This window comes from Sycon ciliatum, chromosome 1 (genome assembly GCF_964019385.1).
Source record: "Sycon ciliatum chromosome 1, ocSycCili1.1, whole genome shotgun sequence".
Classification (NCBI taxonomy): Eukaryota; Metazoa; Porifera; class Calcarea; order Leucosolenida; family Sycettidae; genus Sycon; species Sycon ciliatum.
In genome coordinates, this window is record NC_088643.1 from 90,583,961 (window position 1) to 90,611,587 (window position 27,627).

Sequence of the window (27,627 nt, forward strand, 5' to 3'; positions counted from 1 at the left end):
TCGTTTGCCACACTGTCCTGACCATGGTGTCCATGCCAGACATGGTACTGCTGAAGGAGCATCTGTGTGAATGGGTGCGACGGGTCCAGGATGACAGGCTCGGGCGTCAGTGGACTTCCGGGTGGTGCACTTCGAATTCGGCCATGCATTCTCACCACACCGTCGCTATCTAGCACAGGTGAGAGGTCTCGAAGTTTGCTGCTGCTGCTCACATTGCTGTGCTTCTGTAGGTCGCCAATTTCCTCCCGGAAGCTGTCTTGCTGTGCTTTCTTCCACCACAGCTTCTGGGCCTGCTGGTACTCCGATGGCAGCAACTCAGCGCAAGTGACTGTGGGCTTGCTTGACGCTTTCGCACGCAGGTTGTTGACGTATCTGACGATCCATGCTGTCGTTCTCATCAGCCGAATCCAGGATGAGAAGCGGCTGATATCTGGCAGGGCTAACTGCGCTTCTTTGGTGACTACCGCAGTAAACTCTGCCTTCATCTCGGCTTGGTCGTCGCTGGTGGTAGTGTCTCGCCCAGGATTCTCTACTGGCCACTCAGACTCTGGCTTGGTCAGGAACTCAGGACCATGTGTCCAGATGTGCTGCGCTGCTGATGTCTCAGGTGGGGCTCTGGTTGCTGCATCTGCTGGGTTGCTGTGTGTCGGGACCCACCGCCATTGCGATACATCAGTGAGCTCCTCAATCTCTCCGATACGATGTGCTACGAATGGCTTGAATCGACGGGCGTCTGCTCGGATCCATCGTAGGACAGTCATAGAGTCACTCCAGAGCACGATGCGGTCGATAGGTAGATCATGCTCTTTCCGGACGGTGTCGGCCATTCTGCTGGCCATCAGTGCAGCTTGCAGCTCCAGCCGCGGTATGGATATGGGTTTCAGCGGTGCAACTCGGGACTTGCCAAACACGAATGCGACTCTGGTGCTGTCGTCAGGCAGCGATAGCCTGAAGTAGGCTGCTGCGGCGAATGCCGACTCACTGGCGTCTCCGAACACGTGAAGCTCCAGGTCCTTTCTGTCCGCAATAGCCGTGCAGTAGCAACGCGGAATTGACCTGCTTCCGAGGTTGTGCACTCCCGTCCACCAGTCCGTCCATCTTTGGACGAGAGGTCCTGGTAGGGGCTCGTCCCATCCGACGCCTGTGCGCCAAATGTCTTGTAGCAGAATGCGAGCCGACGTGGTGTAGTAGGTGAAGAAACCAAGGGGGTCGAACACAGACATCAGCTTGCGTAGGACTTCACGTTTTGTCACTTTTGTTGTGTTGCTTTGCTCAAGTCTACGGCTCAGACTAAAGCCGAACGCGTCTTCCCGTGGCAACCACTTCAGACCGAGTGTCTTCTCCACTACAGTCTCGTTGTCGCTGCTAATAGTGACTACCGATGGTGAGCATATATCTGGGGGTACGGCAGCAAGAGCATCAGGTGAGTTGCTGACCCAGCCTCTGATGGAGAAGCCTCCGGCTTCCTGGATTTGACTCACTTCCTTGATCCGTTGGGCTGCTTCTTCTGCCGTCGGCGTCGAGTCGAAGTAGTCGTCCATGTAGTGCTTGTCATGGATTGCAGTAACTGCATCTGGCGCGCTGTGCCGGAATTCGTCTGCATTTCTTCGCATTACATACTGGGCTGATGCTGGCGAACATACAGCGCCGAACGTCATGGCTCTCATCTGGTAGACATCAGGTTCACGGTCTCTGTCACTGCCTCGCCAAAGGAACCGCTGTGCAGGCTGATCGTCAGGTCGGATGTGCACTTGGTGAAACATCTGTCGGATATCCCCTCCGAACCCCACGCGGTGTTGTCTGAACTTGAACAGCACACTGGTGAGAGGGTTGAGATAGTCAGGGCCTGGCAGCAGGGCATCGTTGAGGCTGACCCCGTGGCTTGGCGCAGCTGCATCGAACACTAGGCGCAGCTTGCCTGGCTTGTTGGGGTTTGTCACTCCAAAATGTGGCAGGTACCACGCTCTCTGAGAAGGCATCTGGAGCTGGGAGTGTGTGAGCTTGGTGGCGTATCCGTCGTCAATATACTGTGCAATCTTGGCGCAGTACGCTTCAGAGAATGCAGGGTTCCTGTCCATCTTGCGTTCAATGGACAGGAGGCGGCGCGTTGCTGACGTTTTACTCTCCGGTAGGCTTACGTCAGCGTCTCTCCACAGCAAGCCGGTCTCCCATCGTTCCCCGATACGTCTCGTGGTGGATTCCAGGATCCTTTCCGCCTTCGCTTCCTGTCGCGAGCGTATTTTCTCGCTGCGGACTTGTACACCGAACGATTCTGTGGTGAAGTAGTGCTTCACCTGTTGGTGGAGACCGATATCCGTGTCCTCGGCGCTGCCTTCTTCCGCTGTGTCGAGTCGGGCATGCAGTACCTGATCAGCGCCACCGAGTTGGCCGTGTATCGACCACCCCAGCTTGCACCGGCTCAGTGTGGGTGCGTTGGGTGGGCCCTCGATCGTCTCCCTGGGCAAGATAACATGGCAGTTGTCTTGGCCAATCAGCAAGCGCGGCTTCTGTGTCGCGCTGAGCGGGATGTCTGCGCTGCTCACGTGTTGCCAATGCTGTCGCTGATGGTTGATGTCGACATGCTGGGCTGGTAGGTGCAGCTCACGCACAGTCCGGGCCGACAGCTGGAGGTCTCCGTCCTGACCGCTCACGGTGATTGTGACCTCCCTGGAGTCAGGATCTTGCTGGCACATATCGTTCGTCCATGCTAGCGTCAATGGCCTACATGGCCCTTCTGCGCCCACCTGCTTTGCGATGTCTGAATCCAGCAGGGTGACCGTTGATGCTTCATCCAGTAGTGCGGCCGTGTTCACCACACCTTTCGGTCCGCGGATTGCTACCGGCACTGTCCTCAGAACGACTCTGCTTTGCTGCTGGGCGCTAGCTAGGTTCGTGCGTTCGACATCGTCCTTCCTCTTCGGTGGGTGCAGCATCGGATGGTGAAGCCGGTCACAGCCATCCTTCTTACAGGGCGTACTGTCAGGGCACTCTCTAGTGCGGTGGCCCTGGCCAAGGCAGGTGAAGCATCGCCGTTCTGTCTTGACCCATCTCCAGCGTTCGTTGCTCGTCTTGCGTGCGAATTCTCGGCACTCAGCCACCTTGTGGCCTGCCCGTCCGCAGAAGTCGCACTTTCTCTCGCTGGCCACGAAGGCAGTCTGCCGTTGGCCGCTCTGTCGAGCAGTCGGTGGCGGCTTCATATTGCTGCCTGTTGACACACACTTTGCTGCCGTCGTGTCGAGTCTCCGAACACAACAGAGCGCATCTGCTCTCTTTGCGAGCCACTCTGCCAGTGTTTTCATCGTCACTGGATCTTTGCACTCTGCTACGTGCTCTCCCCATTGACGGGTCAAGCTGCTCGGTAGTTTCTGCACGATTTCCTGGCGGAGCTGCGGGTTAGCTAAGTGGCCTGTGCTCTTGAGGAGCTCCATGGTCGACACCAAGTTGCTAACCGAGTTCGCCAAGTCAATAAGCTGCTCAAAGTCGTCGTCTCGCAACTTAGGCATGGTCTTGACCTGGACAATCATGGACTGGACCACATGGTCTGGCTGGCCGAATCGCATCTGGAGAGTGTGCATCACTCGATCAATGTTGTCCGGTACGACGAGCATTGACTTCACACTGTCCAAAGCCTTTCCCTTCAAGGCTCTCTGCAGACGGGTCATGTTCTCCTGGTTGGAGAAACCACACTCTGCAGTGGAGGCCGTAAACATCCGGTTGAACATCGGCCATGCTGTCGGATCACCGTTGAAGGCCGGCAGGTCTTTTGTGGCTGATTGTCTAGCCATCATTCTCCGCAGGTCCTTGTCCGAGGTGTTCTGGTGGGCTGGAGTGGTCGCCCTTGGTGGCGTCAGCTTGTCCGACAATACCTGGGCCAGCTGTGACACTGCCGATGCAACAGCTGTCTGTATGCTGTCACCTGATGTGGCCTGCGTCTGCAGGCTAGCAGGACCATCAGTGCTTGCTGGTCGTTTCGGGGGTCCATCGTCACGGCACCCTGCTCCCGCGCTCTTGGACGAAGGTAGATCGCATGTGGGGGTGTCGGCACCGGCCGCACCATGTGGCTCACTTTGCGCTTTGGTCTGCAGCTCGCGCCTTTCCCGGTTGGAAGGTGCCATGTCCACCTGCATGACTGCTAGTTGAGCTCTGGTCTCCTCCAGCTCGTACTCAAGATTCTGCACTTGGTCCTCCAGGTCGCATGACGAGCTGGTGAGCTGGCTGATGTGATGGTCTCTGGCTACCAAGTCACGTTGGAGACGGTCGTTGCTTGCTTCGGCCTTGGCAAGATCTCCCTCCAGGGACTTGATCACCTGCACCTGGTCAGCATGCCTCGCGTCTTCCTGGAAGATCCGCTGCTTCAGGGTTGCAATCGTCTGTTGTTGTAGCTGGAGTTCGTCTTTCAGTCGTCTTTTTTCTTCAAGCTCCACAGTGAGCTTGTCGTCATAGGCTCGCTCAATGGAGCCAGTGTTCTGTCGGCATAACTTCAGCTGCCCCTCCAACTCCTGGATCCTTATCTCCGCAGCACACAGAGGCTGCACAAGGCTGGTGGCTGGAATTACTGCTGGAGTAGCCGCGTCATGTGGGTCACTGTCCGTGTACCCCTGGGCTGGCATGACACTTTGAGTCACTTCGACCTCCTCGTGCTGTGGATACTGTTCTGCGTCTTGAGCAGATACTGGTTCTTCACCGCCCCTCACGAAGTAGTGTGACTCCTGCATGTCCATTGCCCTCTCGCTGTGGCCGTAGTCGAGCACGGGTGCTGCTGTGCCTCCGTTGTCGACCTCCTCGTCGGCCTGAATCGCCGCCAGGTCCGCGGCGAGCTGGAGATTGGAGAGTCTCTTCTCGCTTTCCAGCCTATGGCTTCTCGCCTCCTCTTCAAGTGCAGCCACACGCTGCGCTGCCACCAGCTCCGCTTTCCGCTTCCTGGCTTCAGCAGCACTGCTCGAAGAGCGTCGAGAAACACTCGAGAATCGGCTCAGTGTCGAGGAGGAGATACTTTCGGTTTCCTCCGCGACGCTGCCTGCGACAACGTTACTGATATTGTCGCTCCTGCTGCAACAAGTCGGCTTCACTTTCCGGCCTTTGGTCTCACGTTGAGATCGCCTGACCTGTTCACTGTGCCGCTTGTCGACGTCCATTATCTTTCCGTCCGGCTGGTTCGAATCCGGCTCTCGAAGGACCAATGTTTTTACCTCTCGTCTTGATTCACCATTCCACAAACGTAACGTCGTTACTTTCTTATTAGAAGACTGTATTATTACTCTTTCATTCTCATGCCAAACAGCTAACTCATACTAAACAAGAATGACCAAAAAACTAATGACCTGCACCACCGAAGCAGGAACCTAAAACTCCAACACACCAAGGAAAACAAGCCCCCTCTACGCCTACGGATCACGGACTACAATCCCGATCCTAGCGTAGCGGCAAATGATACATACTAGTACAAGTCGATGACAAAAGCGGTGCCGGTGTGAAATGGAATTGTGGTGACATCATCAGTACAGTGTGACATGCATTCCCTGTGTAGATATGACTGTAGAGCATGCATTGATTCGTGTCAACATTGCCTAGAGAGTGTAGAGGTGCTTGTAACAACCTAGTGGTTTGGCTCTTCTCAGTATTGGGTGAGGCATGTAATGTCATTATTATCATAAGCATATTGTGAACGTCTGGCTGACAAGACTAGACACTCTGCACGGAGGTGTGCCGGCAGTAATCATTCCTTGGTACATTATACAATCATCTGTGTTGTTAGTCTGATTATGGCATTCCATGGTTTCCTTTCGCGCACGATCCAGGTCTCTGTCTCTGTCTGCCTGGACTAGCCAATCCTAGTGCTCTCCCACATAATTTCACCAGTACTAATATCCCATGCATTCACTTCATTCGATAGAATCTAACTGTAGCCGTACAGTGGCCGTTTCGTGAAGTGAGTGTGCTGGTTGTGTGCGATTAAATGTTGTAGGAGATTTGTAGGAGATTTCCACAACAGCGTGGTGCCGAAACCCGACGTTTGTCTCAACCAGGTTTTTCAGTACACTTGCCATGTTGAATTCGAAAGCGGAAGGCTACTTACGGCCGTTCCGCGGGCGCCCAGGTGATGACTTTAACACGTTCTGGGCGAAGTTCGGAGTCTTGGCGGGCATCAATGGTTGGGATACCGATACCAAGAAGGCCAAGCAATTGCCGCTCTTCCTGGACGGTGACGCGTTCCTAGTCTTCACCAGGATGTCGGAAGAGGATCAGAAGAAGATGGACGCTGTGAAAGCCAAGCTGGAGGAGGCGTTCTCCGTTACAAAGTCCCAGGCTTTCAAACTGCTGACGGGGAGGAGGTATCGCAGCCAAGAGTCCCCGGACGCATACGTCGCTGATTTGCAACGCCTTGCTACTCTCGCTGGCCATGACGCCACTGGAGACGACAACAGTATCATCGTCCAGCAACTTCTTGCTGGCCTGCCTCCTGCTTGGGCCCAACAAATTCGTTTGTCAATGGTTGGGAAAGCTCTGACCGTCAGTGCGTCCCTCGAGCTCCTCCGAGCCATTCGTGTCGCGGAGCGCGACCAGGAGCCTGCCGATATTCCATCTGCTGCGTCAGCCACTGACGCGGACTTCGACTACGCGGCTGCTACGACTGGCGGGCGGGCCAGGGGTACTTCGAGTTCGAGTGGTTCGAGCCGTGGTCCGAGCAGCGGGTCCAGCGCTGGGACAGGTACACGCTCTTCAACCGCAGGCGCAGGCTCAGCTACACGTAGCAACGTCGTTTGCTTCAGATGCCAGGCCGTGGGACACGTGCGTCGTGACTGCCCGGAGCGCTCGTCGACCCGTGTAACTCCCACTTCGCGCAGCACGCCAAGAGCCAGGATCACGTGCTACTTCTGCGATGCGGAAGGGCATCGCAAGTCGGAGTGTCCTGAGCGCCAGGCTTGGCTCGCTCGACAGGCCAAGAAGGGCACTGCTGCATCGGCAGCTGCGCATGCTTCTGACCAAGTTCTCTGTTCCTTGGCCGTCCCCTCTCATGGGAAGTTACCACGGATTCACCTCAACATATGGCAGGAGCAACAGGCCAACCACTGTGTGATCGCAGTCATCGATACCGGAGCAACCCGGTCCCTCATCTCTAAGGAGTCTGCACTCGCCTGCGGTCTACACTGGTCGGCTCCTTCCGGGTTTACCGAGCTGCTTGCCCTCGATGGACAACCCCTGCGCATCCTCGGCCAGGCCACCGTGACTTTGCAACGCATGGACGATACAGTCCGATTTCCGGAGCAGACCATCTCTGTCTTGGTTGCTGCCGATTTGAGTGTGGTTCGTGCTGACCTGCTCCTCGGGTCGGATGTCAGCAGCCGTAGCGGCGGTCTGCGCCTAGCCTATGCCGATGGCCAGTTGCAGAGTGTTCAGTTCGGTCCTGACCAGGCCACTGCCTCCGTCGCTGTGCCGAAGGATGCTGACGTCCCACACCCATCTCGGCACGTCAATGTGACCACTGACGGCGACGACGTGCTGCTCAGCGTTGGCGACGGCACTATCCGGTGGTGCAGCCGTACTCGCCGCTGGACCCTCACGTGGGCTTGGGCCGATGGTCACCCGCCACCAGCTCCGGTGGGTTCTGGCATTGGTCAATACAGTCGCAAGGGGTTGACCGCGGAGCAGGAGGAGCACTTCAGTCAGGAGATCGATGGCTGGATTTCCAACGGCTGGCTGGTTCCGCACGATGAAAGCGTCCATGGGAAGATCGCAGGTGTGCTGCCCCTGCTGGCTCGCGTACAGGAGCATAAGTCTTCCACTCCAGTCCGCCCGTGCCTGGACTATCGACAACTGAATGCTCTCCTGAAGTCCCAGCCTGGGTCCGAAGCCCCCGTCTGTGCTGAGAAGGTCCGCGCCTGGCGTCAGACGGATGGCCGTGAGTGGGACATGCTCGACATCCGTAAGGCATATCTTCAAGTCCACATCGACCCTGCCCTCGTCCGCTACCAGGGGGTCGTATGGAAGGGGAAGATGTTCGTAATGACCCGGATGGGCTTTGGCCTCGCGATTGCGCCGAAGTTTATGCACCTGATCGTCCAGTGGGTCACTCGGGACCGTCCCGCCGTGGACAACTACGTTGACGACATCCGTACTCCTGCCACCGAGACGGGCCCACTCAAGGCCCAACTGTCGGCGTATGGTCTACCAACGAAATCTCCGGAGCCGCTCACGACGTCCCGCGTACTCGGCATGCAGCTGGCAACTGACGATCAAGGGCGCACCATCTGGCGCCGCCGTGACATGGATCTTGCCCCGCCCACAAGCCCGACGCGACGTTCAGTATTTGCGTGGTGTGGACGTCTGACTGGCCACTACCCTGTATGTGCGTGGCTCCGCCCGGCTTGCAGCTACCTGAAGCGACTGGCTACAGGCGACTGCCGTTCCTGGGACGACCCCGTATCACCTGCCGTTGTCGAGTGCTGTGACATGCTGTTTGCGAAGCTAAGCACTGCCGATCCCGTCCGCGGCCTGTGGGATGTTAACGCCGGCGAGCACTCTATCTGGGCCGTGTGGTGTGACGCGTCGAATCTGGCCACTGGCGTCGCACTGGAGCTGGATGGAGAGATCGTGGAGGACGCTTCTTGGCTTCGCCCCGTCCAGGACAAGCGGCATATCAACGTCGCCGAGCTTGACGCTGCCATCAAGGGCCTATCTCTCGCCGTTAAATGGCACGTCCGCCGAGTCATCCTGAACACTGACTCGAAGACCGTGGCTGCCTGGCTGACCCAAGTCGTTGGGGGCCTGCAACGTGTGCGTGTTGGTGGTCTACACGAAGTACTCGTTCAGCGCCGGCTCCAAATCGTCAACGACCTAATCACCACCACAGGCATGGACGTTGTAGTCGCCTGGGTCCCCACCGACAGCAACAAGGCGGATGGCTTGACCCGCGTCCCACCTGCCTGGCCGAAGACTCCATGTCCAGAAGCTGCTGCGGATGCTGCTCCCGAGACCGTGAGTGCTGCTGTCCCAAGCCCCCTCCAACTGGCGGAGGTGCGGGCTGCGCAGCCGGCTGATCCACAGCTCCAGGAAGCCATCCAACAGGTACGCGATGATACACCTGTGTCCGCCAGTGCCTTCAAAGCCGTCCGATCCCAACTGTGCCTGCGTGATGATCTTCTGTGTCGCAGTGTAAAGGTTCCTGTACTTGGCGACATTGTTGTCCCGGTACTCCCCAGTTCGCAGGAGGATGCTGCCATCACCGTCGCGCATTCCGCGTCGGGCCATGCCGCTTGGCAGACCATGTACGAGTCGCTCCGGCAGCAATGCTACTTCCCGCACATGGCCGAGAAGTGTCAGTCGCACGTCCAGCAATGCCGCCAGTGCCGCGCCGCTACTACCTCTGGCACTCGTTCCGCTCCGCCCACTCGACCCGATATTCCCAGCCGCCCATGGAGTACTGTGGTCATCGACACCCTCGAGCTTGGGACGGACCGCAGTGGTCGATACTCCTGTGTTCTCGTCGCCGTCGATGCTTACACCAAGTGGGCAGAGGTCGTACCACTGCTTCGCCACGATGGGCAGTCCGTCGCTGCTGCTTTCACCCGGCTGTGCTACAGATGGGGTGCCCCCGACGTTATCCGCGTGGACAATGGCTCAGAGTTCTCCAACGCCCTCGTGAAGTCCCTGTTTGACGCCTTTGGCATCACCGTCAAGACCGGCGCCGTGCGCCATCCCCAGTCGCAGGGTTCCGCCGAGCGGTTCAACCGCACCCTGCTGACCATGATCCGGAAGCTAGGCGAGGACACCACTGACTGGGTGCCAGATCTGCCGGTACTTCTTCATCACTACCGAACTCGACCCCACCGTGCTACGAGCATCACCCCGATGATGGCCATGCTGGGCTGGCAGCCGAAGACGATCGTTCTGAGCGCCGATCTGGAGTCGCCTGCCTGGCAGGTTGAGCATGCCGAACGGTGTGCCCGTGTTCGCGATCTCCTCGACTCGGCCATGTCTTCCCGTGATTTCCGTGCCGACGATGCTGCTTGCCGTTTCCAATCCGGTGATGCTGTCCAACTGAAACAGCCCTCGCGCCACCAGAAGCGTCTGCCTCCGTTTCAACCGGGCTGGTCGGTCACGAAAGTTATCTCCCCGTCGACCGTCGTAATAAACCGTGATGGTGCTGAGAAGGTCATCAACGTGGACCTCCTGAAGTCTGACGGCCGTCCTCCAAGTCCCGCACCCACTCAGGGTGCCGATCCTCTCCCGCCTATCCAAGATTCCACCGATGACGATGCTGACCAAGACGTTGACTGGCACGGCTATCGGCTCGCTCGCCTCCCTGAACCGCAAAGGCAGTTGCGTGACCGCAACACGATCAGCTTGCCATCTCGCTATCGTCCATGAGCACTGTCATGCTATCTGCTACTACAAACCGTGTTATGACTTCTAGTGCTGCCCTCGTATGTCACCAGGCGGAGGGGTGAAATGGAATTGTGGTGACATCATCAGTACAGTGTGACATGCATTCCCTGTGTAGATATGACTGTAGAGCATGCATTGATTCGTGTCAACATTGCCTAGAGAGTGTAGAGGTGCTTGTAACAACCTAGTGGTTTGGCTCTTCTCAGTATTGGGTGAGGCATGTAATGTCATTATTATCATAAGCATATTGTGAACGTCTGGCTGACAAGACTAGACACTCTGCACGGAGGTGTGCCGGCAGTAATCATTCCTTGGTACATTATACAATCATCTGTGTTGTTAGTCTGATTATGGCATTCCATGGTTTCCTTTCGCGCACGATCCAGGTCTCTGTCTCTGTCTGCCTGGACTAGCCAATCCTAGTGCTCTCCCACATAATTTCACCAGTACTAATATCCCATGCATTCACTTCATTCGATAGAATCTAACTGTAGCCGTACAGTGGCCGTTTCGTGAAGTGAGTGTGCTGGTTGTGTGCGATTAAATGTTGTAGGAGATTTGTAGGAGATTTCCACAACAGGTGTTAGGTGACAGCTGCATACGAATGCATGAAAGGGGTCAGACAGTTCATGTATCATGTGTACCGGCAGTTGTAACTGGAGCCGACTGAAAGTCAATACATCAATAGCAGTGTTAGTCATACATGAAGCCCAGACTACAGAAAGTGCAGCAGTGGATGCAAAGTAAGTTGCATACGACGGGTGTTGCTTGTCGCCAACGTCGCCTACGGGGGCAACAGGGTATGTTCTGGATGGGGTATGTTCTGGATGGGGTATGTTCTGGATGGGGTATGTTCTGGATGGGGTATGTTCTGGATGGGGTATGTTCTGGATGGAGTATGTTCTGGATGGGGTATGTTCTGGATGGGGTATGTTCTGGACGGGGTATGTTCTGGATGGGGTATGTTCGGTTGTAACATCCACTACAGGCAGGACATGTAGAGGCTTTGAACAACTTGATAACGGGACAATGAAAAATAATACGGATCACCTAAAAGTCAGAGCTGTGCAATAATCATGCGTTTCAAGTAGGAAGGTACTGTCAGCTCTAGGGCATGTAGGTGTAGGTGTAGGTGTAGGTGTAGGTGTAGGTGTAGGTGTAGGTGTAGGTGTAGGTGTAGGTGTAGGTGTAGGTGTAGGTGTAGGTGTAGGTGTAGGTGTAGGTGTAGGTGTAGGTGTAGGTGTAGGTGTAGGTGTAGGTGTAGGTGTAGGTGTAGGTGGGTCTGTGACTGGTCACAGTCCCAAAGGTCAATTATAAGCCACCTGCATATCTCTATCTTTGAAGCACCTCTATGCTGGCATCATGCACACCCTGTATTCCATGTGTGGATGCTTTACCACGTTAATTACATATCCGTTTTGCTGATGAAGAAGATGCCCACTCGCCCAATACAAGAAGTCCCGTGCCGTATGGATAGGCCATACAACGGCACTAATGTAGCTACTGTAGTACTGTAGTAGTTACACACAGACACGATGAGGTCGATGCAGACATGATGAGATCATTGCAGACATGATGAGGTCGTTGAAGACATGATGAGGTCATTATGAACATTTGGCATTAGACTTGTACAGCAATGGCCTTACCAGTGTTGCTAGCCATATCTGTACTCAATGCTGGTGGCAGCTCAAGCATTACTTTGATTATAACCATGATTTGCTGTGGATGATGTCGATGCTATCTGATTGCTTTTCCAGGCACAGCAATGTCATTACGTGCTCCAACTCAAAACCAACAAACATCACAAATGTTGTCTGGACATCGCCAGCAGAATCAGAATGCGTCACATTTAGGTGAGGATGAAAGCTAGTGCTAAGAACATATCATCAAGGAAAAAGGCATTCATGTTGAAACCCCGGACTGCTACTCAGCATCATCAAAACTAATATATGTCTCTTTCTTTGTACTGTAAAGCATCCCCCCCCCCCTCTCTCTCTCCAGAAGTATACATCAAGGCGAAACAAGTAACAGTGCTCCCACCGCTTAGGAGCTGCATCTGCGCCTTGATCCAAGAGGGTGGTGGCGTTCCTGCGGATGCGGAAAACTGGGCCTTTGGCCGAGTCTCGCGCGAACCATGATTAAAAAAAACCCAAGAACCACCACATCACAGTGCTTTTAAAGGGGAAGTTAAGGCAACAATTAAAATTTCACCAGTTGTAGTCTTCGGGGTGCTGAGTCGAATGGTCTTGGTCCGAGAAAGCTGAGACGCTCCCTTCCTACTTGAATCCCAATCGAACTCGCGCACTTCCACCGAAACCGGCTGGGTGACTGCGCCCTACTAGGTGGGGATTTGTATGCAAAATGTCACTAAAAGCGCCATTTCGTTCTTATAAAAGCACGGATGACCGCGATTGGCCCATATGTTGTAGTCCTTTGGACGCTGAGTCGACTGGTTTTGGTCCGAAAAGGCTGCGATGCAGCGTTCCTCCTTTATTCCCAATCGAACATGCTTGAACAAGCGGTCACGTGCTCCTGCGTACACCAGTCACCTGGTCACCGTGCCTGCAGGGTACAACTTACTAGCCTGTTTGACCTTTTTTGGGTGCACTCCTGTCACTCGAGTTGAACCTTGGTGTGAAATTTGTCGCCTGCTGGCGTGGTGACCAGGTGATTTGGGCACCCACGAGTACGTGACCGCTTGTTCAACCATGTTCGATTGGGAATAAAGGAGGAGCGCTGCATCGCAGCGTTTTCGGACCAAAACCAGTCGACTCAGCGTCCAAAAGACTACAACATATGGGCCAATCGCGGTCATCCGTGCTTTTATAAGAACAAAATGGCGCTTTTGGTGACATTTTGCATACAAATCCCCATCTAGTAGGGCGCAGTCACCCAGCCGGTTTCGGTGGAAGTGCGCGAGTTCGATTGGGATTCAAGTAGGAAGGGAGCGTCTCAGCTTTCTCGGACCAAGACCATTCGACTCAGCACCCCGAAGACTACAACTGGTGAAATTTTAATTTTTGCCTTAACTTCCCTTTTAAAGGCTGGTAGGCATGTGGTTACAGTGGACTTTGTATAGAACTTTGAGATACTTAAAACTCTGTGTCAGGGATAAAGAGGGGAAAGCCATGAACTACATGTTTGAATGGCATTGCCATTGGTAAAGAGGGGATGTATGCCTGATATTCTGTGAATACCAGGCAATTGATTCAGCTCTGGTTCCACTGGGTGGGTACTTGTCGGGTACTACTCAAACTGCTGCCTTCTGTGACTTTTGTGGGTGCTCAAAAGCAGTAAACTTTCTCTCTTCAACATGAACAATACTGCTGCACTGTATTAATTCGTCTGAACTTTGAACTCTGGTCGTTGAACTCTGACCGCTGAACTCGGACCTTTGAACTCGGACCTTTGAACTCGGACCTCTGAAGGAATTGTGAGCATGTGCATGTATTGTTCACTGTGCTGTGTCATACAGGGTATGGCATATACTTGCATCCAACGAAGCAGTCTACTCAGAGCGACGATACTGCAAGGTAAGTCTGTCTCCTTAGACAACCATATACCGTAAAGTAGCGTTGATCCGCCCCCCCCCCCCCCCCCCCCCCCCCCGGCCCCACGCCATGTCGCTTCCCAGCTGGGTTTTCGGCAGGGGGCGGGAATTAGATCAAGGCTGTCAAGTGCAGTACGATGTACAACAACGTAGAGGATCACACTCAATGTGCTGGATTGTGCACATTTTGATCCTGGATTGGCAAGTATTGTGTACAGCAGTGCATGCGTCGGTTCAACATCGTATTTCGTTGTATACGCCAAAGTCGCTTCACAAGGAGAAAATCGACAGGGGGCGGGAATTAGAGAGGGGGCTGGAATTAGAGAGGGGGCGGATCAACGGTACTTTACGGTACTAGTACATTATATTCTATGTTCTGGGGCATAAAATTGTCAATCAAAGGGCAGGAGGAGAATGGCGCCCACTGCTAAAAGGATACCAGTGAGATAAAGAAGTTTTATAGAAACATACATTATGCCATAGCCAGGTTGTGTGCCTTACCAGGGCGTACTCATTTCTTCTTCCATGGAGCTGCTATACAGTTGAGCTCCGGCTTCCGGCAGAGTGACTGAACCAATGCAAGTCCCCTACCATATCAATACAATGTGAACATACGTGTGCCAGCATCATTAGAACAGATAGCATCAATGTAATATAGAGCATGATCCAAGCTACTAGAATCCGTGTATACTATAAACAGTATGCCTATTAGCATGTGGCTGCCCACTGTGCATTTGTATCATAGACTGAATGGATATCGGTGTGTCCGAACAGCCGTTCCTTAGCACTGCCTAATTTCCAACCTCCGCTGCCGACGGATCGAGTGGACACAGCTAGCCTTCGCATGGAGACGTGGGACAATCGGAGTCAGTCTTGGGCTGCAGTTGAAGATGCTCTCTCCTTCCGACCAAGTTCTATCTACCGAGGTCAGCTTTAAAGTTCTGTAATATTCTAACACATGTCTCACGGCAAACACATGGTTTCATGAATGTACATGAATAGGGAGTCACAGGGGCGTAACCAGGATAGTGATCAAGGGGGGTGCCACGACTTTCCCCACACAAAAGTACATGCACTTATGTTGGTCCTTTCATGCATATTATTCGATCCGTGAAATGGGGGGGAAGCAAAATTCGCCCCTAATTTAGGGACCCCGGATTCTGCTCGAAAAGGTGGAAGATTCTGCTCGAAAAGCAGTAAAATTGGCAGAACCATACAAACCTTATGGCGGGCAATTCCTCGAATTCTGCTCCATTTCCTTATCCACATACCAAACATGGATGAAACTTACCAGAAAAAGCACCGAATTCTGCCAATTTTTCTGCCGGCAGAATCCGCTGGACCCTACCCTAATTCGACGCTGAAGATCAATCACTGTGAATGGCCGCAAATCGCTAACCAGGGAGTAGTAATGATTATGGTATTTTACTACACCCTGGCCTGCTTCCAACTAATGATGGACTAAGTCCTGGATGCTGCTTTCTCCAGAATTATCACACTCTCCATCGAACTTTTAAAGTGGGATTTCTCGAGCCATTTTTCCCCTTCGTCATGTTTGATAGTGCAGTAAGGCATCCTTGATCAAACCTACACTATTTTCCCACAAAAACTCGAACTGCACTTCAACGTTACTTTCACTCTTCTGCTGCTGTATCCACACTTGCAATGCATGAAAGAAACTTTGCCTTTCCACAACGAGACCAATTAAGAGCGAGAACTACATTATACAAAACATAGCGAGAACAAACTGCTATGTCTGATGTGTGCTTTCCGGCCATAGACCGCGTTGCTACTTCCTTCCTTCTACCAATGGCGTGTTTGTATGATTCTTTGGTTCTAACAAAACATGTGGAGTGTGATGCAAATTATGTGCTGAGCCTGCTGAGGCCTGATGTGACACTGCACAACGGCAGGTACGAAGCGGAGTTCCCTTGACTAGAAATTTCATTGCAAAATGGCCAATCATGACATGAGACAAAAATTTATACTATTATAGTCCACTGCATGTGGATTGGTTTCAGATACATTGTACTTGCAGGTCTGAACCAGGGAGTAGTACCTACTACTCCCTTGTCTAAAACAGGGATGGCTACAGTGTGCGATGTGCAGAGTTGCGCATGTGATCAGCGGGTCTGCTATAGTCTCTCTCGAACCAGCTACAGTGTAGCTGTGAACCAAGATCGAAATTTTTGAGGGGGGTGCTTTGGCACCCAAAGCACCCCCCCCCCCCCCTGCCTACGCCCCTGAGTCAGACCAGTGGTTCATGCATGTACATGAATAGGGAGTCAGACCAGTGGTTTAGTCACACTGAAGATCTCTTGGAGTAATTTGCAATCAACTTTGAAATGTTTTGCTCGAGATGCATGCGTCGTTCTAGCTCACTTGCATACGCAGACTCAGGCTGGTACTACCTTACAATCAGGTTGTGTGCACTTCCTACGTGAGATAAAACGAGGCATGCTTCCTGTATGATAATCACTCGCAATGAACTGAATTAGTTTATGGAGGAAGCGCATACTTATATACCCTCCCTTGCCCTTTCGCCTCTCTCTCTCTCTCTCACTCTCCCTCTCTCTCTCCCCTCTCCTTTCCCATGCAGTGAGGCTAACTGTGGCAAGTGCAGATCCTGGTTTTACAACGTGCTATGCAACATCAACTGGTCAGGATGTGTCAAGTCGTGATCTTGATCGTCATGGTTACTTCCTGGACAAGCCAATGAACAGTCCAGATAAGTGCTATCTGGATTACTCCAACACAGTCACTTGTCATCATGACAATCTCCAGCCTCGCCAGAGCATATTTCTCACGTGGATGTCTCCGTCTGCAGATAGTCCATGCGTTCTTCTCAGGTGAGCACTCAAGTTCTTTACTGCTTCTCTCTTCTCCCCTCTTTTCTTGTTCGTCTGGCCTCCTCCTCCTCCTCCTCCTCCTCCTCCTCATCTTCCTCCTCCTTTTCTTTCTCCTTCACCTCCTACTCCTTTCCCTCTTTCTCACTGCACCTGTCATAGTAACTTGTGCATGTCTCCTACGTTAGCAAGCATTGAAGTATAAGGGGTGACATGTCCTGGAGAACGTTTGACTTTCCCTGCTGCATGCGTAAAATGTGTATGTGCTGTTTGTGTCATGGTGTATGTGCGCTGAAAGGTTTTGGCTTGGACACCAAGGTGATAGAAGATTGCAAGAACATGTCCACCAGCTGTGCAGGGTAGGCTGGATGTGTGTGTGTGTGTGTGTGTGTGTGTGTTTGTGTGTGTGTGTGTGTGTGTGTGTGTGTGTGTGTGTGTGTGTGTGTGTGTGTGTGTGTGTGTGTGTGTGTGTGTGTGTGCATGTATTCATGTGTGCACTTGCATGTGTGCGCTAACATGTGTTCGTGTGCAGGTGTTTGTACACACGCACACATACTTCACGGAACGTTTTTTATTCTTGTCTTCAAACCAAAGCCTATAATGAGCATACACATGCAAGACGTGTTTCTTCTCTTGCATGTGCTAGAGTGTACCTGTCACTTCAGGCCGCTGTCAAAAGACATGCAGCCATGTGAAATGAGGGTGTTATGCACAGTCAAAAATAGCAGACAGGATTATACAGCTGTTCACATACAGGCTTAGACACGCGTTGGATGACTTCATCAAAACATGCTGTATGCAACTTCAGCCAGTAGCTGAGTGCTACAGGAATAGTGCAGTTGAGATCTGCATTGAAAGTGACTGTATTTGGCTTACAGTACATATTAAACCAATGTATACCAGTACCGTAAAGTATCGCCAGAGCGCCCCACCATCTCGTCCTTTCGTGGTCGTCTTGTGGAGGTGGTTCCTGTCTGTAGGTCATACGACACGGACCTTGTACACATATTGCAGTCAATCCGTATCCAGTTTACTTTCAAGCGGATGCGAGCTCCACATAAAACATGACAAGCGTGACCTTAGTACACGAAGGTTCTCACACCGTACAAACTTGGTAGCATTCTGCCATACGAGTGTCTTCCCTTGGCTGTAAAATCAAGGTGGGGCGCTCTCGCGAGACGGGGCACTCTGGCGGTACTTTACGGTACTACCAAGAGCACATAACCCCCAAGAGTGTGCAACTGCCTGGACAACCTCTATGCTGTGCTGCGACGGCAGAACTTCACATCACGTGACATGGTTCAAAAGGTTATGCTGGCAAACAGTGCAAAGTGACCACAAGAGAGTTGTACCCAAAGCTGGGCTGCGTACAACCCTGTATCTATCATGCACAGAGTGCACATAATGTGTATGGGTTCATCACGTGATGTGAAGTTCTGCCGTCGCAGACCCCATAGCTGGAGTTGCACACTCTTGGGGGTTATGTACTCTTGGTACTACAGCTCACATGTATACCAGTACTACAGCTCAATGCATACCAGTACTACAGCTCACATGGCATACCAGTACTACAGCTCACATGGCTCTGTGTGCTACTATACTCACATCTTTTCTTTATCCGCATTTGATATATTTTTTCATACCAATCATGACGTGACTCAGCTGACCTACGTGGAGCTGCCTGGACTGAGTGCTGCTCGCTTCAATGCCCCGTCGACATTCAAACCTCAAACAGCGCCGATAGTTTATCCCGGTCCGGTGAAGACCAGGGATGATGTTGAGATATCACTGCGAGGCTGGAGCGAGGAGCAAGGTGTCTCCAACGATGAACTCATGCATTACTGGTCTGATCAGACATATCTTGGTAAGCCCCTGCTGAATTTATTTTGGTCAAACTAGAGGGGCATAGCTTTTAAAGGTTCATTCTAAGATACCAATGCAAGCTGTTGGAAGGCATGTATGATGCATTTGAAGAAGTTCTATTTTTCTCCCGTGGTAATCGTTTTAGTGGTATGAAAAATGATTGTAACTTCACTGAGTTTGGTGGATCATGTGTGCATGACATGCGAATAGTATTACTTGTTTGCATTCGTGCAACTGGTGCACTCGACGAGATGAGTTGCATGTACCGTAGTGATGCCCTCATGGGTGAGCATTCAGATGAGCCTATTTCCTTGTGCTGTTGTCAAAGACTGAGAGTAAAGCATTAATGAAAAAATGCTCAACAAAAAGTTGTACTCACATCATTTTCGCGGGTTATTGTATTCTATGTGCAGTATCCGTGAAGACAGCACAACCCTACACCAAGTGCTATATGATGTCATCGCCACAACCAGTTGACAGTCCAGAGCACTCTGGGAGCTTTATACGACGCCATCGCTCTGGATCGGAAACCCTGTACACGTCCTTCAAGAATGTGATAGACTGTGCAGCGGACTCGTCAGTTGCTGGGAGCATGGAAAGCAATGCAACCCGTGTGGTGTGGAGAGCACCTGGAGACGCAAGTGTTTGTGTTGATTTCGTGTAAGTACGTGCAGTTGCTATGCACAACTACACAACATGTCTATGGTGGTCCTTGGTGCAAGCAGTACTCCACAGACCATACCCTAAGGAAGAGCACACATGAAAGTGCATAGGAAACACACAACAGTACACAGCCTAAATCATTCTCTCTCTCTATCTATCTACGTCTCTCTCTCTCTTTTTCTCTCTGTTTCTCTCTCTCTCTCTCTCTCTCTCTCTCTCTCTGTTTCTCTCTCTCTGTTTCTCTCTCCCTCTCTCTCTCTCTCTCTCTCTCTCTCTCTCTCTCTCTCTCTCTCTCTCTCTCTCTCTCTCTCTCTCTCTCTCTCTCTCTCTCTCTCTCTCTCTCTCTCTCTCTCTCTCTCTCTCTCTGTCTCTCTCTCTCTCTCTTTCTCTCTCTCTCTGTTTCTCTCTCTCTCTCTCTTTCTTTCTCTTTTGTTTACTAAGAACAGTAGCTCTACTACCCATAAGTAAGGTAGATGAGCTACAACACTCTGGGTAGGTATTGTGTATCCTTCCTGCCAAGCTACGTGCAGTTTTCTCGAGATACTAACCATACTTGTATGCCCACGATTTCCTCTTTGCAGGATTTGGCTGGAGTTTGCAGGAGGCATGCTGACCAAAGTTAGCAAACCAGTGTGTCAGGTAAGGTGTGCATGGCTGGTGTATGACAGTCTTGGATTGTTCCCTGAAAATGATGTAACTATAAAACAGGCGCTTATCCTTCCCTGCGAAGGCTATTGAGTAGTTTGAGTTTTTTAAATACCACTCACAGTGACTGTGACAAGATGTCAGACAAGATGTCAGTGCCAGTTCTTTGCTTCTTGGTTTGTTTTGTGGCTGTAGATGAAATTCCAGCTTTTCCAAAACAGTAAGTAAAGTATCAAGAAGAGCCTGACAGGTGTGTATCTATACTCTGCACATTCTAGTGGCACAGGCTGTGAGGTCGACTCCTTCTCTTTCAGTGAAACTGTCTGACCCAGTATGCCATGTGTAATCCAGTGTTCATGGGTAGATGTGCCCCCCCCCCCCCCCCCCCTGCTGCCATTTACATATGCAGATGTAGGTCTTCATGCCCATTCCTGTGCCGGTGTGTGCTGCTTGTGTTGCAGACTGCCCTGCACTTGCCAGCCTGCCACCGACAATAGCGTGTCGCCAATGTCCAGGCCAAGGAAGTCCCTACTACTTCCTGGATATGTTGGATGCAACGTTAGTGCAGCGTACTGGCTGCTGTAATGGCTTGCCACATGATGAAACAAACACTATGTGCTGTGGTGATAGCATACAGCCCCGCCTCACAGGTAAGCCCGTAATAGGAATGTGTTTCGGAATGGGCAATCTTGACATCATGAGTGGCTCAAAGCAGAATAGTGCGTAGTGCACAGCACAGTGTCCGCAGTGCATGGGTTGCACTACCCAGATGCCGTCATGTTCATGAGGTCCAGTGGAGTTTCCTTTCCGTAACGAAGCAAATTTGAACATTGGCATCACCAAGGCATCACACTCCTAGGCGACCCACATGTCCTGCACACCACCACGACCACCACCACCATAGGCAGAGAGCTCTGTTGCAACCTATTGCGATTTTACTACTCAGTAGGAGGCGAAAGTGGCACGGTACATATAGCAGAGTTTCAGCTGTGCAGCATGAGACCTGCTTGAATCCTGCTTTTAATCACACACTGCATCACTAGCATGACCTACTCCAGGAATTTCACACTGACAGCAATCCATTCGAGCTGCACCCTCTGGTTCCCATGAACTCGTGGATACGGCGTGCGTGGACCTTTGTCACGTTTTACAAGTTCATTGCCAACCATGTGCATAGTGAAACGAAAGCAGCAACTGTAGCAATGGCAGCAGCTGCATTGCCACGTTTGACTAGTTTGCGATGATACATGATTGCTGTTTGACAATTGCTTCAATTTGTGAAATGCAGAGTTACTGCTCACCAGTTTTGCAATCTTCTTTGTCTGTAGATGGCTCTGTACATCACTGTTTTGAACACTCTCTGGAATAGGAATGGCCACAACCGGCTTCACATGTGGGCATTGAAAGTAAAGTCAACAAAACAGTTACTGTGTTCTTGAAGGAAGTACTGCTGTGTGCCATGTCATTCCTGTACAGGACAAGCTGGTCTCAGGTATCAGTGCTGTGGGGATACTGAGTATTATGATCCCTCAGTGGCAACATGCTGTATGGGCAACAAGCAAGATGGCGGCTCTAGAAGTCACCGGTGCTGCAGGGACCAGTCGTTCAGTCATGCTAGTATTGTAGCCAGTGGTGGTCCCGGTGGCACGGTGTCATGCTGTGCTAACCAGCCATACAACACCAATACTAAAGTAAGACTACATATATGCATGCAGGCTCTTCAATGTGCAGGAATACTCAATGTACCAGAGTCTGTGGGGGCGTGCGTGCATGCTCGTACACACACACACACACACACACACACACACACACACACACACACACACACACACAGATGAGATGCTGTTTCACTGAAACTAAAGGGATCACCAGACAGCACTAGTGTAGGAGTTACATTTGTGTCTCTGGGGCCAGCTACTACACTAGCACGAAGTGTTCTATAGCTAGGGTGCATGACAGAAGAAACTGTACAACCAGACGATCTAGACTGTATAAAGCAGGCTTGCTGCAAAATATACCAATCCTCTGAGAGATGTGCTACATGTATAAGCATAGAGATGAACACACTGCTAATATTTTACTTTAAAACCGTTTCCTCGGAGACAAGAATGCAATAACATTTCTTCTCAGCGTTAATAATTTTATTACGGCTGATTTTCAGATCTGCTGCTCTGGAGAGCTTCATAACACCTGGCCAAACACAATCTCTGTAGATCTGAGGTGCTGCCCTGGACCGAACATCCCATACAACCCAAGCAGTCACCGGTGTCTGTGGTGCAATGCAGACCGAACCTCTCCCAGGGTGGTACAACCGCTTGGAATTCCGGCCAGGTGCTGTGGAGGCCTTCCGTACAACGTCACAGAGAAAGTGTGCTGTGACCAGAGCGCTGAAATTCTCGTCGACGCCGTCTCGGCAAATTCAGGTTGTTGCGCTGGCAAGGTAAGCTGTTAATGTGGTAGTCGTATCCCGGCTTGCATGTACTGTAGCTAGAGGATGGTGAAATCACTGTGCTTCACTTGACCAACCACATGTGGGGCGCTGGTGGAATTCTAGCTGTGAATTGTCGGTCAGTGGTTGAAAAAGGACATGTGCATTGCTACCAGGTCATCTGATTCGTCAAACCCTCTCTAATCATTCATCCTCAATCCAACACCGAAAAGAACCTTTATGATATCATGGCAGAAAACTAATGCTAGTATGGTATGTATGTGTATCAGTTCTGTGGTACGGTTGTGTGTGTGTGTGTGTGTGTGTGTGTGTGTGTATGTGTGTGTGTGTGTGTATGTGTGTGTGTGTGTGTGTATGTGTGTGTGTATGTGTGTGTGTGTGTATGTGTGTGTGTGTGTGTGTGTGTGTGTGTATGTGTGTGTGTGCACGCGCATGTGTGCGTTTGCTTGTCTTCTGCTACTTGTATCAGGCATATGACCAGGGTAAAGCGAGGTGTTGCTCTAGTAAGATTGTTGCCGCTCCGCCTGGAAACACGGTTACAGCATCATGGTCCTGCTGTGGAGACACCAGTATTTTCAACACACGGACACACGCATGCTGTAATGGCACGGTGTACAATCGCCTAACTCAGAGGTGCATTGTATGTCTACGTCGGCAACATGTTGTGGAGAACAATGGTGCATACCAATGCTGTAGAGACCAAGCGTACAGGTCAGTGGGATCTACGTGGCAGTACGGGCACTTTATGTACATGCAGATGTGTGCATGCAGTAGATGTACATCACAGAGTTGTAGCATCTAGGGATACGAAACAAGATCATAGTACCCATAACGATATGCATTTCAACTAAGGATTTGAAAGTTCTACGCGATCCGTGTTCTATGCAACTCTCGATGGTGATTGCTCACTTGACCTGCTGACCCCAAGCGCAGCTCAGGCAGACGATACATACCATCATGCAAGGGTGCATAAATTGGACCTTCCCCACGGCGACTGTAGCAGGCAGCCCGGGGTTGAAATCCACATCATTTTGCTCTACCGTGGCCTGTGGTATCTTCTTAGATGCTCTGACTCCCTAGTGCATGTGCAGTATGCGTGTGCAGTACTGTGGTGCAAGGTGAGATCTGACACTTGAAACTGAGAACGTGATTGAAATAGGTTGTAGTACATTGTCCTGGTGGGCAGCACACACACTCTAGTTCGGACGTCAAATTACCCTATTTTCCAGAGTATAGGCCGCACCCCATGTTTTGTCACGAAATACAGATATCTATCCTATTTACCACCGTCGATTTGATCATCGGAGTGTAAGCCGCACCCCCACCCCCCCCCCTTTTGGGGTGAATTTTGAGTGTTCAAAGTGCGGCTTATACTCCGGAAAATCCGGCAGAATAAATAGGCAGTTTGTCTGGTGAAAATTACCATTCATGAATGCTGAAACTGATTGAAGGACATCGGCGAAAAGCTGTTAGCCTGCGACTCAATTTACTTTATACACCTCTTTGGACCAAAAAGACAAAATAACATTCTGACAAATACTTGTACAAGAAAGCACAGTGGCTGTTTTCAGTCTTCAACCGTTTAACTGCCCCTTATTCTTCTTACTTCATTTTCTGCAGTCGTCTGGAAGAGATATGTTGCCGGGGATCACTGAAGGCGCTGCCCAGTGTGCACCTAAGCATTGGCTCGTTGCCACGGTATGAATGTTGCGGTGAAGTTGTGTATGACACTGCTGTCAGCACCTGTTGCTCGGGTAAGTGATGGAAACACACTGACACTTTAGATGCTCGCCCATTGATAATTATTCCCGTAGCTATGCAGAAGACGTTACTTCAGTAACGTCTGGCGCTAGCCAGGGTCCACACAGCTTTAATTTGGTGTTTGTTTGTTTGTTTGTTTGTTCGTTTGTTTGTTTGTTTGTTTGTGTCACGCCTGTAGCTATCCCGTATCTGTCCTGTATCTGTTACTACAAAGGCTGTACAGGATTGTACATAACAGCTGGCCACAATATTTGCTGAATTCCGTATCTGTCCCGTACCGTACCGTAAACACAGCTGGCCACAAACAGCTGGCCACATTATTCGTCGTATTATGTATACGACTCCCTGATGTAGAGGGAGATTTGGAAAGAAATAGGGAGACGAGGAGGAAATAGAACAGACGCCGAATAGATGATAGGATGCGTCAGCAAAAATATACTTTGGAAGAGAGTTCCCGTCGTCTCCAAAATATGCGTGAACGGGCGATTCAGCGCCGGTCACAGGAAACCGCCCGTGATCGGCAGAGTCAGCGCCGGTCACGTGAAACGTCAGGACAGACATCCCGTCGAGTCCAGAACGCCCGTGATCGGCAGAGTCAGCGCCTGTCCCAGGAAACGTCAGGGCAGACATCCCGTCGTGTCCAGAACGCCCGTGATCGGCAGAGTCAGCGCCGCCCCCAGGAAATGTCAGGGCAGCCATCCCGTCGAGTCCAGAACGCCCGTGATCGGCACAGTCAGCGCCGGTTCCGGGAAACGTCAGGACAGACATCCCGTCGACTCCAGAAACATTTTTGCAATACAATGATGTAGCTAATCAAAGGAAAAAAACACTTCCATCAGTTCTAACAATATGCACGAAGAGCTAGGCAACAAAGCATAGCGTAGGGCCCTGAGCTTCCAAGCTCTCTCGTTGCTGTAAAATGTGTGATTTTAGCGCTAGTTCAATTTCCAATGTTGTCCAGTGTATATTGATTTCAGCACCCAGTGCCGATATCATACGCAAATGCCATGATTTCTTTTGCGAAAGAGACCATTAATTTTGTTTCCATTCAGTATATTTCATTGATCTTCCAAAGGCAAATAGTATATGCCTTTTGAGGGAATCTCATGAGTTGCATTACATTACAGGAGAGTGCAAAGGCAAGAAGAGGAAGATGTGAAGAAAGAGCCCAACGCAACACAATTTTAATAGAACAAAAGAAGAAAAAGCTTGCAAACATTCAGGAAAAAAACTGTCAAATTGTTCCTTGTTGTTGGTGCACCTCTAGCTTTGTTCTTTGACAACAAAAAAGGGGGAAAAAGGAAAGGAACGTATGAAATTTGGTGCGTCTAGGTGGCCATGAAGTCGAGGCCCTAGGTCGGCGGAGCTCCCTAAACCTCACCACCACTGCCACGATTCAGGTTGTGCGTGCTTCCCCTAGCTGCATCTCATGTTTGGCATTCAAGTGGTCTTTGTAAAAATAAAAAATAAACGATGTCCCTAAGGGGCCTTCCGTAAATACCGATATTTATTTAGAAACGAAAACTAGTCGTTTCTCTTCAACCCCCTCCCCTCCCCCTCCCTGAGAAACGAACACATACAAATGGTACATAGTATCGATATTTTTGGTCTTTTTTCTGGACATGCTCACACATGCAAAATGTACATCGATATTTTTCGAGAAACGAACAGGCGCTTAACCCCCTCCCCGTAAACGACAAGTTTTCGTTTCTAAATAAATATCTATATTTACGCCTTTACGGATGGCCCCTAAGTCAGTGGTCATATAACGTTATTGCGTACTCAGTACAGACAGCATCACAAGTTCACAGCTCACGGTGTACACGTATGAATGCTGACCATGTACACATTGTACTGCTTGTCCTGCAGACTCGCGATCGCAGCTTGCACCTGGAGCGTTGACTCCTGGCCGCAGATGCTGTGGACCAGACAAACTATACGATGAGGCAACACAGCGGTGCGTGCGCTGTACAAACGGTCAACCTACCATCGTACCGTCCGACAAGACAGTGCTGTGAGTTGTATGCAAATAACCGGATAGTGTGTGTGTGTGTGTGTGTGTGTGTGTGTGTGTGTGTGTGTGTGTATGCGTGCGTGAGACTTGAGATACACAGTATTACAGGGTACTACTACTAGCATGGATGTGACATGTTCAACATACTGTAGCGGACATTGACAATTCAAATCCGTTGTGAAGTCAAGCGGCCACGGGGCACTGGCCTTGCAGCCGCAAGCACTGCTGGTCCATTTCTACAGTGTGTATGTGAACTACAGTACAGTGTACAGTGTACAGTGTATGCGCTAAAAGCAGTAAGGGTGCCGGCCCCGGTTATCCCATCGGACTTCAATTAGTCCACGACAGTAGATGCCACTTTATATGGAGTGGCAGATCAGTCATTGTTTTGTGATGCCGCTCTGTGAAAAACACCTCAAATGATGACATCATCGCATATTCTCTATTCAACGATTGGCGAGTTCTAGCTAAATGATTGCTTGTGTGACGTAAGCTGCGTCGTAATCAATGGATTGATTCCCTGTGTGTAAACTGTACTTTCCCTGTCTTTCTTTGCAAACACAGATGCTGCCAGCAGAATGCATTTGTGTCGGGTGTTGAGATATGCTGCCCCGATGGCAGCGTTGCTCAGATATCGCCGGAACGGCCAACATCCGCAGTCCCGCGTTACCAATGCTGCTCGCAGAACCGGGCATATGACGCGAGGCAGGAAAGGTGCTGTGCCGACGGACGGCTCCTTGATAGAGCGCTGCAGTGCTGATAGGGTTGCAGGCAAGAGCAGTGGGGATGTGCCGCATGTACATACACGTATGTACAGGTGAAGGTCATAGTGATTGACTTGATGAACAGCAGAATCTGATGTGAGCAATCATAGCAAGGACTCCATGCAGCATAATTGCATATGTACAGTATTCAATTTCTTTAGCTTCTTAGGGTTTGCATCCCGTTCTTACCTTCATGAAGGTTATCTTGTCTTGCCATGGCGTGAGCATGCCATTCTAGACTGAGCAGTCAATAGTGATTGGATGCATTTCTACTGATGAGAAGGATACACAGGTCTGAGGCGTCATGCCACCATCAATGTCCATTGATCAGAGAGTAAACAACCGGTATCAGCAGTGCTGTACGTGTTGGTGCTGGTAGCCATGTCATCACTTGCCCAGAACTGCTTACAAGGTCAACACAACACGTGACGGCTCACTTCCATTGTAACAGCTGTCGGTGTATAAGTACTCACTTCCATTGTAACAGCGGTCGGTGTACAAGTACTGTACTGGCCTAGTGCTCACGATGATAGAGTGCGTTTCAAATACTCATTGTCCATCCAACCAATGTGTTAAATTAGTATGAACGATAATACATGCCTTTCGTCAGTACTGTTACTTGCATTATACCTAGAAAAGAAAGTTTAAAAAGTCACAATCTAAGCAGAACATGTGAGTTGATGAAG

At 51.0% G+C, this 27,627-nt stretch overlaps 1 protein-coding gene across 1 annotated transcript in view; it reads left to right on the forward strand.

Annotated features, from left to right (window-relative positions):
* Positions 1-27,258, forward strand: part of LOC135806389 (uncharacterized) — a 32,742-nt gene extending 5,484 nt beyond the window's left edge. Inside the window, exons 6-21 of the mRNA XM_065320565.1 lie at positions 12,144-12,239; positions 13,862-13,919; positions 14,682-14,862; positions 16,536-16,785; positions 17,081-17,141; positions 18,445-18,646; positions 19,059-19,305; positions 19,890-19,947; positions 20,149-20,173; positions 20,415-20,603; positions 21,430-21,644; positions 22,115-22,393; positions 22,872-23,113; positions 24,023-24,156; positions 26,033-26,177; positions 26,742-27,258. Of these exons, the coding sequence (XP_065176637.1) occupies positions 12,144-12,239; positions 13,862-13,919; positions 14,682-14,862; positions 16,536-16,785; positions 17,081-17,141; positions 18,445-18,646; positions 19,059-19,305; positions 19,890-19,947; positions 20,149-20,173; positions 20,415-20,603; positions 21,430-21,644; positions 22,115-22,393; positions 22,872-23,113; positions 24,023-24,156; positions 26,033-26,177; positions 26,742-26,937 (2,578 nt within the window). The 3' untranslated portion in view covers positions 26,938-27,258. The remainder of the gene's footprint in view (positions 1-12,143; positions 12,240-13,861; positions 13,920-14,681; positions 14,863-16,535; positions 16,786-17,080; positions 17,142-18,444; positions 18,647-19,058; positions 19,306-19,889; positions 19,948-20,148; positions 20,174-20,414; positions 20,604-21,429; positions 21,645-22,114; positions 22,394-22,871; positions 23,114-24,022; positions 24,157-26,032; positions 26,178-26,741) is intronic.
* Positions 27,259-27,627: the final 369 nt, after the last annotated feature.